The sequence below is a fragment of the Polyodon spathula genome, chromosome 7, assembly GCF_017654505.1.
Source record: "Polyodon spathula isolate WHYD16114869_AA chromosome 7, ASM1765450v1, whole genome shotgun sequence".
Classification (NCBI taxonomy): Eukaryota; Metazoa; Chordata; class Actinopteri; order Acipenseriformes; family Polyodontidae; genus Polyodon; species Polyodon spathula.
In genome coordinates this window covers 30,946,403-30,957,606 of record NC_054540.1, presented here as the reverse complement: position 1 = coordinate 30,957,606, position 11,204 = coordinate 30,946,403, and the positions used below count along the sequence as shown (strand labels likewise).

The window sequence follows — 11,204 nt, the reverse complement described above, 5'->3', positions numbered from 1 at the left end:
TTTATCAGTTAATATTTTGAAAGCATTAAAATGGTAGAAATGTTGTAACATGACATTGCTATACTGAGAAAGTAAGGCAGAAGGCAAACGCTGCAGTTCGTGTTTCTCCTTGGGTAGGAGTGGTTAAAACGACGTACCGGATACAGCGTGGGCCAACTGGAGATACATCTGTGGAGCAAGTAAATGTCTTTGTAAAAAATAATTGTTGTATTACGTGTAGAACTGTCTTTGATATATGAACGTACTGGACAGCCAAGATGAGAAGACACTAAATCTGTTAGTTAGATAGAAGTATTTACTAAGACATATCTTGCAGTTTTATGAGTTGCATAAATTGTCGTGAGTTCCCAAAGCTCGTGGAGGTAACTGCAAGAGAATATAAGAAAACGACTGAAACAATATATGCCTTTATAATAACGCGATTCTGTTTCTGAAATTAAGGTTAACATTTTATATAACGTTAACTGTATTTAGTAAAACCGTTTCTATACAAGCCCTACAGTTATCGGGATTCCCCTCTAAATAGCCCAGGCGGTATTACCATATGACAATAGCGTGGAAGTTGTTGCGGTATATTTAATGTGCTTCAGCGGGAAAACTGACTAAGAGTTAGATATAACATGGAACTGTTATAAATAGAACTTTAATCAAATACAATAAATTGCAGTACCATTCTAACACTTAAATGATCATGTTTGAATGTCACAGCCGCGTTCATTAAGAGATACGCTTTCTCGCATTCTTCAGCAGAATAACTACACCTCAGTTTTTGCACAAAGATTTTCTTCGCCGATACCGATAGCCGATGGTTATCTAACCATACCGATATGATGCCGATAAATAATAGATAGTGCGTGTATGTAAAACTACTAGAGCAAGACATAAGGCCTATATTTCAACTGTTTTATAATTAGAAATATTAAAAAATGAACAGATGTCGTTTAGAGGCTGAGGTTGTCTTCTTATTCGCTTGTTTCTTATTCACCTTTTCTTATTCAGACTTTGAACTGCTCCAAAATGATGAATGGCTTTGTATTTGAAGGGTTAAATCACGTTGGGCTGCGAATTGTTCTGTAGATATTTATAGAGGGGAAGCTCCTAAACAATGTTCATTTGTTTTTTGCTTAGCCAAACACTGATTTCAGGGTCAAAACAGCTGACAAACATGGCACAGATAGCGAGTTGGCATGTTATCCAATTAATACAAATTGAATAAGTAACTGGGGAATATTGTTTTGCAGCCCCTCTATAAAGATCAATAGAGAAATGTTCAGCCCAACTTGATTTTAACCCCTTAAATACATTGTTACTTATTCAATTACAATACATTGGCATGTGTGCCAGCAGTTTTGACCCTGAAATCAGTGTTTGGCTGAGCAAAAAACAAATGAACATTGTTTAGGAGCTGACCCTCTATGAATATCCACGGATAAATTAGCAGATCAACTCCTGAAATACAAAATCACTCATTCAGTTTGGAACAGATCAAAGTCTGAATAACAAACGATGAATAAGAAACAAGCGAATGAGAAACAGACGACTAAGAAGCCAACTTCAGCCTCGTTTATAACAAAAAATAACAGGTACTGTTTACTTGTTGCATTTACTTCAGAAAATGAATACAAAGAATAACGTATTATATTGTGCCTTGACAGCAATGTTTACATTTCTTTTACAACATAGTGACACAAAAATACAATTTTGCATTTGTACTAATAAAAATACTTCTGTAGAAATATATATACTGGTATATAATTGACATTAACTTTTATAACCACTTGCTGTCAAACATTGGGTATTATAACTTCTACCTATACTGTACAGTAGAAAAGAAATGTAGCCTACTGTCAACAACAACTTTTTATTAAATTAGGTGTTTTATTTTAAGCATACTCTGCTTAAAAATGCAGCACAACTTAAATTGTTCACTTAATCAAAAACAATAAGATGTCATAAACATACTACATTTCCGGTTATAAAATTCAGTCAAACTTAAATTTTTTACTTAACGAAAGACGGCACAGTAATCCATTTGTACTTCAAAATGCCGCTGGGTACACCTGCAACCAATGCAGATTAAGCAAGATAAACAAAAATTACATAAGGCCATTTTGAAGTACATTGTGTAGTAATAATAATAATTGCCTGTGTGTGGATTGGCTCGCTCTGTGTGATGCGCCTGTCTGAGTTAACCGAGATCGCTACAATACAGTATAATACAATACAATATATATTAGCAGATCAACCCCAGAAATACAAAATCATTCATTCAGTTTGGAGCACATCAATTCAGTTGGAGCAGATCAAAGTTATATATATATATATATATAGATATATATTATATATATATATAGATATATATTATATATATATATATATATCAGTTTGAACTGATTTAAACCTTATCAATAATACACTTATTTGTTTGCAGAAGATCCACTTGAGAGAAACACAGCCATGTTTAGAAGGGCATCAGTGCAGGTAAACCACCGGTCTGAGTGAAGGGGATGCCATAACAATTGGGTCCGAACAGCCACTTGCAAGTTTTATTCTGCAATGTATACCCCTTTAAGGGGGCTGTTTGGGAAGGGGGCAGGGTCTCAGGGAAATTAGTTTTTCTATTTTTAGCAAGCCCTGTTGCCATTAAGTAGAGATTCATACTGTATTTTTCCCCTGTGAGAATTGTTTGCTTTTTAAGTCTTAAATCTTCACTATAATATTAACAAAGAACAAGAGGTAAATATAAAAGAACAATTGTTTGGATTTGTGTTCTAAAAGCATGTTTTTCTCAAGATTGTATATTTCTTGATCAAAAGTTTAATTTGGATGTTTAACTTTGTGCCCGTTCAGTTAGCCCAGTTTCTGGTAACTTTTCCTGGTGAACAGTGAACCAATAAAGTCATTTAGCCATACCTGGTTGCATTGATTTTAAATCATGATCAATCTCTAAACCTTATTGTTTGTAGGTGTTCCGGCAGTATGTCAGACATCAGTCAAACGAAATGAACTCTCTCATCCTGGAGAGATGTAAGTACTGATAATCTCTTTCCACAAACCTGTCTTTCTGGTAGACCTCATTGTCTCCAAGCATTCTCTTTCCACAAACCTGTCGTGGCAGATCTCATTGTCTCCCAGCACTCTGCCACATTGTTTCCAAGAGCTTAACTATAATCAGTAAAACATTAAAACCCACTGCTTCACAGCTCATGCTTAACAGTTGGGTCACACAGCTTCCAAGCCATCTGCTCTAACCACAAAACAACACTGTCTGTCATTCCCTCAGCTCTAACCAGTACACAACAACTGATCCACAAGGATACATTGCCTCCTAGTCCCATAACTAAACCACTACACCCCGACAGGCCGTGTCCAGCAGGCCACAGCTTGAACACTAAAGCTTGTCCTCGCTCTCCCAGCTATGAACCGAGTGCAGCTCCTGGGGCGCGTGGGTCAGGACCCAGTGATGCGGCAGGTTGAGGGGAGAAACCCTGTCACCATCTTCTCCATGGCAACCAATGAGATGTGGCGATCGGGGGAAGGGGACACCACTTCTACAGGTAAGAACACATTGGATTGCTGTTGGTGTCTCAAATGCAGTAACGTACTGTAATTTCTTTTTTCTAGTGGTCCAGTCTTTGGTCGTATTGTAAAGAATTTACACTTATTACTTACTCCTTTCTTGTTTGGGGAAAGTAATTCCGAAAGATATATATATATATACACCGTATTACTTCAATTTGGGGCCACCCTCGAATTAGACGCCCTCGTATTGACGCCGCAGTCATAGATCAGCTTTATAATAGAGGCCTCCCTTGAATAAACGTCGCTATCAATAAAGAAACATTAAGGTATTTTTTTTCTCCACACATTTTATTTTGTGGTAGTACAGTTCTGAAAGAAAATGCAACATAAACTACATACAGAACAGCAGCCCTTCTGAAGTTCTTATAGGTGGTTTTGTTGTTTTATTTTTAGTTCAACTGTAATTCCCGTACAAATAAAAACAATGTGCTTGCTATCTATGAGAATATTTAGCTTCGGTTTCTCTTGCAGAGAAATTACAAATAATCAAGTTACAGTGAGAAAAAAAAATAACCGACTAAGATATATTGTAGTTTTTACAGAAATCAAACTGATATTCTGAGGTAATTTTTGTTGCAGAAAAACATTTACGTCACACTCATGGATTTAACTACTACATCAGCATTGCCCGCCCCTTATCAACCAATACTCACTCCTGATTCGCTGGTACAGTACTCCCTGACCTTCCTCCTTCCACGTAATAGGCTCTCGGTAACTGTAGCTGTTAAATGTACTGTAGTCAACGTAGGTTAACCACACATGCCGCTATATACAGATAGGTTACCGTATTACAAAAAATAAGCAACCGCGATACTTCTAAAATAGCATGTAATAAAATATTGCAGCGTTTATATATATATATATATATATATATATATATATATATATATATATATATATATATTTTTTTTTTTTTTTTTTTTTTACTGGGGACAGGTGTGTGTGTTTGTACCGTAAGTAGATCGGCATTCATGCCTTTATAATTTATAATGAAAAGGACAAAAGTACTGTATTAGGGGAGAAGTAGTCAAAATGTTAAGTAATTGTTATTGAATGGTCTGACTTTTAAGGTATTGTACAGCAAGATCTGGTGTATTTACTTTGTCTAATTCTAAATTACAGTTGGTGCTGCTTTACTGAGATGCCTCGGGAGAAGGAAAATGCCAGTTAAACGAGAGGCAGTTGAGATAACTAGACACACTGTTTTGATTCTTAATGAAAAGAAAAATAATGAAATTAAATCACATCACATTATGATAAAATGTTAAATACATAATTTAAAAATACGAGTCAATGTTTTGTTTTTTTAATTCTTAAACACCTGCAATGCAATGTTGATACGCCAACTTTCTTTGCAACAGCAGCCTGAGAAACCTCAGGAGACTCTTCTTTCTTCAAGAGTTCGACGTGGTTTACGCAAGTCACAGCGTAATCATGTACTCGCTGTGCTACACGAACCTGTCTTGCTCTGAAAAGTGATCTCTGTTCATCATTCGAAAATACCAAATCCCAATTAAACGAAGTGACGTCCCAATTAAATGACATTAATAGCATTGTTGTATCCCATTTAAGCAGCAATCCCGATTATCAGTATGCCGATTCGGCGGCACCGACTGTACTACATTACTAACCACAAAAACATTAAACCTGATACTTTGAATACTGATGTATTGGTCTGTAATATACTTGATGAGCAGTTTGCTTTTTGCTTCGTCTCCTAGGAGATGTCAGCCAGAAGACCACGTGGCACAGGATCTCTGTGTTCCGGCCAGGGCTGCGGGATGTGGCTTACCAATATGTGAAAAAGGGGTGCGTTAAAAAACAGATCATGTACTACACAGAGGATGTCTCTTCTGTTGTGCACTACACTGTCTCCAGCTTGTAGGGCCATCATGATGTAGGCTAGCAAGGCAGCACTGATTCGACGTGACAGTACTGTTACTCTATGATTAACACCCACCATAGTGTCAAGGGCTTTCTCATCATTTCCAGATATACATTGTGAACATTCTCTTTTGTAATTCTCAGAGCTCGTGTTCTGGTTGAAGGAAAGCTTGATTATGGGGAATATGTGGATAAAAACAATGTCAGACGACAAGCCACCACCATTATAGCAGGTGAGTGTGGTTATGGTTATTTGATAATATTTTCAACTTTATTTTAACTAGCTAAGAACAGATCATCATGTGCAGTAGTAATGTGGGGAATTGTACACTTTATATACAGGCTAACTTCACTATAACGAAACCCCATGGGACCTGTAGAAACACTATAATAGGGTTTGGCAATTGGCTGCATCATAATAATGAAGAAACTTCCAATTTGAATTGAACATCAACAAATAGTACTGTTATGAAGATTACTTCACATTGGGGCAATTCCCATGGAAAAGGAAACATTAATCAACTTTTTCTCACTCTATTTTGGTAGTACTGTTGGGTTTCCGTGTAGTTTTCTTTTAGCCAGAGAAATTCTCATTCCAAAGGCACATAACCTAATTAATATTAAAATTCAGGAGGATATATTTAAATGTTTCTGTCTGGGTTCCAATTTGGTCTTGCACGGCTACTGATATCATACAGCTTTCTTAAACTGGGTTTCCATTAACTTTTTATGATGTTAAAGAAAAGGGCAGCCTGCCTCATTTGGCCACCACATTTTTTAAATAAAAAAGCACTGGGGGCAGAGTGCAGAAATAGCCTTATATAATAATAATAATAATAATAATAATAATAATAAAATAATAATAATAATAATAATAATAATAATATTCCATAAGAAAGCGCTGTGTACTATCCTTGTATTATTTGCTAAACATTTTTGACTGCATATATTATTATTATTATTATTATTATTATTATTATTATTATTATTATTATTATTATTATTATTAATTTAGCAGACACATTTATCCAAAGCGATGTAAGCTAATGCTAATAAAACCTAAAGTAAAACAACACGGTCAAAAATCTTAAATCTCTGTGTACTAAGAAATTAGCTGCCAGGTGTGTTTCAGGCTATCACAGTGGCAGAGGCAAAAGTAATGGCCGTTACTTAGGGTTACCATAATGTTAATAAACTAGCTGTCAAACTAAATTAACACAGCACCCCTACACACGTTACAAAATGCAGCAGCAATATATAAGACATGCACATTATTCAATAGAATGGTGAAGCAAATTGCACTGCGACTTGTGTCCGATTCAGTTTTTTTTTTCTTCAAAATTTCCAACTATTTGTAGCAAGAGAAACTGGCACATGTTGCTGTTTGTTCACATGCCATTTTGTAGCAAGGAGGTGCTCTCGTGGATATTGGAATACCGAACAATTCAATGATATGATGTCGGTCCTGAAAAGATTTAATAAACCATGTGTCTCGCGATGACAAGTTGCTTTTTTTTTTTACAAAACAGTACTGTATAGGTTGTGAAGGATTGCTGTCGGTGCCAAGTGTTCTGTTAAGCAAAGTTCCTGTTCCTTTAGTCTGAGCATTTACAAGAGGAAAAATCTACTATATATCAAAAAATACCTGAATCTGAATCCCGCAGTGACAGTGCAAGGCTCTTGCCAGTAGACTGTGTAGTTATTGTTAGATGAACCAGTGTATCAGTAGTCCCATACAAGTTCAATAATGCAGCTACGCTAATTGAATACATATTTTGGTATAAACGTGACTTTTTCCACGTTGTAGGTAGATATCCATTATAGATGCTAGTGTACAGTGAATTGCATCTTATTGCTAAGGAACAGAAGTCTAGGCTAAAGCAATCGGCTATCTCATGAGCAATCATGAAGATAACGAAAGTAAGGGCTTCGTTATTTATTTGTGTATTTATTGGAAAGGGTATTTTTTTTATTTGTAGTAGCCTCTGTATTTTTTTATAGTGTTGCTTATAAAATAGCCAAACCGTAAAGAACTATCATTTTATGAGTCAAATGACAATAACTTAAACATTGAATAAATGGTGCCACACAAACCCCTTCTACTCTATGCTTATGTTTTCCTATCTCCATGGCTAATTCCAGCAGCTCAGATAAAGGATTGCTTGGTGGTACGGCCTTTATGTATAGTAGAAAGTTGCATGAGGTTGCTTCACAAACTTGATTTTCAGTGCTGAAGTCTCATAAGCAGAATGCACGACTTCTGGAAATGTTTCCATGCAAAAATAACTCAAGTTGTTGGTAAATTGTACAGTTTTTTTAGCGTGAGGTGAAACTTTAGAGATAGTATTGGCTTTCTAAGCCGCATGGAAACCCGGCCATTGATCAACATTTAAATGGTATGTTTAATAGAAAACAGCAGAGAAAAGAAAAAGTAAAGAATGCCATATACAGTAAGTACCTGTCCAGCACAGATTCCTTCATATGTTTCGTACTTTTCTCATTGCACTGTTTGCAGTTGCCTCCTCATGCCCGTTGTCTGGCTGCAGTTTGTGTGAAGATGGCAGGCAACAACTGCATACGTCATGCATGATTCACACTTCAATAGGTTATCTTTGAATTAGCCTTATCTTTAAAAAGGTCAACCATGGTCTTTGTTTTCACATGAATAACACACTTGACACTGGCTAAAGTTCAGTGTCAGTCAGAACTGAGATTGTTGTATCCGGGTCAATCCTGGTAAGTGATCATTCTAATAGGGCTAATTGCCAATGAAAATATTAGCTATATATAATATGTATAATGGGTTCATTATAGTGAAGTTAGCATTTATTATATTCGAATCATGGATGCATTCAATCACAAAACACAGTGCCAATTTCATTTCACTGTTCCATGTGTTGTGAAATAAAACCTTATTGAATGTCATCACAGTTGTTGACTCAGTGGCATGTTTGGGAAGTGTCCTGTATCTGGGAGTTTGTTTGAACAGAACGGGTCACGGCTGTTCTTGGGATCTTTTTGTTCACAGGATCTCAGTTTAACCTCTAATCTGCAGCACAGAGCCACCAACCCAATTTCTGGCCATGATCTTTTGTTTTGCTTTCCTCTGCAGACAATATCGTCTTTTTAAGTGACACCTTGAAGGAGAGAGCGTGAGAAAACCAACCACCGCCCATTCCTCAAACCGTGACGTTCCTATAATTCTCAGCCAGTCAGATTGTTCACATGTAAGAGAATGTAAGCTGTCAGTTGATCATTTTGAAAGCAAGAAAAATATGTTTGAAGTTTCTGAGGGACTGTAATTTGTATAAAAGTTTTCTCTTTCTTACTTTGACTGGATACTGTAAATACTGCTTCGATGGGTTTGATGTCTTCAAACTTTCTGCTGGTTTAGTAGACTTGGATAACTTCAGATGGCATCTGTTTCCACTGATGGCTTCAATTTACTTTTAGTTAAGTGCCCTCTGTATCAAATCATGACACTGAGCATACACTGCAGAATCAGCAATCCAGATGCAAAAGAGACTTACTAGATTTCTCACTGCAAAGGCTCAATGTCCACAAGGCCTGTTTCGGGGCAAAGGTTTATCTTTGCAATGTAATTAATAACATTGAGCAACATTTAAAAAATTTAAAAATGTAGTTGAAAAATAGATGATGTGCCTTCCATTAATAATGTACCATTTCTAATCAGAGTAGTTTTCCTCTGCTGCATTGTCACATCACAAAGCTACACAATCACCATTTCCAATTAACATTTTACTTTAATCATGCCAACCACAAGCCAGAAATGGGATGTATGTGTGAAAAAAACTATTCTGCTTGTGGGAGGAACAAATAATGCAAAGACCGTTCTCGTAAAGAACAGATTGCATAATTAGAAACAATGTATCCAAAGCCGTTCTGTGTTCTACAGAGCCCAGTCGTATTTGTAATAATGAGACCTCAATTATTTGAACACGTGTGGCTCCTTTAGTACTCCCTCAGTCAGCTAGGGGGCAGGTAACCAATTAACATGGATTTAGTTTGATATTATTTATGCACTATTTACAATTAATAAAAAATATAGAATAAAAAAAGCTTTAAGAAATAATGTTCTTATTGGCTTGTGATTTTACCAGTGCAGTATTTGTTTAATAAAAGGTCAGTGTTTATTTTACTGTTTTTGTTCATATTACATTATACTGTAAATGTTACACTTTACAAATACTGCTTATATTTCCAAATATCCATTTAACTTTACCCTTTCAAACCATTCTGTTCAAGGCGCCATTCACCTCAATCTGTTTCTTGATGAAAACAAAGGTAAAAGGTCTGGAGTGTCTTTTGGAATTGCCAGATCCCATTCCAATAGAAATTATCTGAAAAAGCTGTAGCCAAGCATTGTGTATCCAGTCTGTCTGAGCTGAAGGAAATATGCAAGACAGAATGGGCCCAGATTTCACCAACAAGATGTAAGATACTGGTTAAGAATTATCATAAATGTCTGAAAGCTGTAATAAAAGCAAAAGGAAGACACAATACTTTAAATTAAATTAAAGTTTGTTTTTTAAATTTGTTAAATTACTAGAGTTGTGTGTTTGGGTTTTTGTTTTATTAAAATGTGGTTAAAGTTTACCAAGTGTTTGTCTTGAGTATGTAACTGTTTACCAAGCGTTTGTCTGAGGGTGTCCTCGTTTCACCGCGCACCTGCGACCCCTGTAGTCTGGCCGGGCGCTTGCGGGCTTGCCTCTTAGCTGCACTGGAGCTGCGTTGTCCTCCGACGCTGTAGCTCCTGAGTGGCTGTGTGGTGATTCCGCAGTGTGTAAAGAAGCGGTCGGCTGACGGCACACGCTTCAGAGGACAGCGTGTGTTCGTCTTCGCCGCTCCCGAGTCAGTGCAGGGGTGGTAGCGGTGAGCTGAGCCTAAATAATTGGGCATTTCAAATTGGGAGAAAATAATTGGCAACGACTACATTTAAAATAATAATAATAAAACAGTTGTAGTTTTAATATATAGACCCTGTTCAAACATATCTTGATAAAACTGCTGAGTTTTTTGGGGTTTTCAAAGGTGCTTTAGTTAAACCTAATTTCTCATTTTTTAGTTACCAGATAATCCTACTAACAGCTTCTGAGATTAAGGGCTTTTACAAGTGTATACCACAGGCAAGTTTTTTTTTTGTTGTTGTTTGTTTTTTAATGTATAAATAACACCAACCTTTGGTGGGCTGTTTCAGTACAACCAACAACTTAATTAAAGCGCTTAGAATGTGTAGCTGTGGAACTGTTGTTTTCCTGATTGGAATGCAAGAGGATCTGAACCATTGGTTGTACTCGGTGGGATTGGAATGTTACAGCAACCAATTAGGATTCCAGGAATTTCTAAGACATTTTATTATAATTCAGGTTAAACAGTTTTTGATATAGTTTGTTTCTATGTGTAGACACCAGGTGACGCTGTTGTGTCATGGAAAAAGCGTGAAAGGCGACCCGAAAGTGCACGTCATGAAAGATTTGAGCTGCTTTTTAGATTTTCTAAAAGGCCTATAATGTAGCGTCTTGTACAGTGAACTTTGTTACGCAGTACTACAGTGGGCGCATTCGCCTATTGCACCAGTTACAGTATTACGACCTGTTGTATTAATTAAAACTAGTGTGGTTTAATTTTTAGGTAAAGAAGAATGTAATGTAGACTATTAGCTGTCTAGAACATGTGTGTTATGTATTTCAATGAAAACAACAGTGTTTTTTTTGGGG

The 11,204-nt window shown here is 36.4% G+C and overlaps 1 protein-coding gene across 2 annotated transcripts; it reads left to right on the top strand.

The window, feature by feature from the left end:
• The first annotated feature begins 102 nt into the window (after positions 1 to 102).
• LOC121318519 (single-stranded DNA-binding protein, mitochondrial-like) lies at positions 103 to 9,906 on the top strand. Of its 2 annotated transcripts, none has more exons than XM_041255269.1 (7): positions 103 to 179; positions 2,432 to 2,481; positions 2,967 to 3,027; positions 3,417 to 3,557; positions 5,307 to 5,391; positions 5,611 to 5,699; positions 8,579 to 9,906. In XM_041255269.1, the coding sequence occupies exons 2-7, from the start codon at positions 2,458 to 2,460 to the stop codon at positions 8,620 to 8,622; spliced, it is 444 nt and encodes a 147-aa protein (XP_041111203.1). In that variant the 5' UTR covers positions 103 to 179; positions 2,432 to 2,457; the 3' UTR covers positions 8,623 to 9,906. The 2 variants fall into 2 exon arrangements, with proteins under 2 accessions (XP_041111203.1, XP_041111202.1); XM_041255268.1 differs by having other exon boundaries at positions 111 to 179; positions 5,304 to 5,391.
• Positions 9,907 to 11,204: the final 1,298 nt, after the last annotated feature.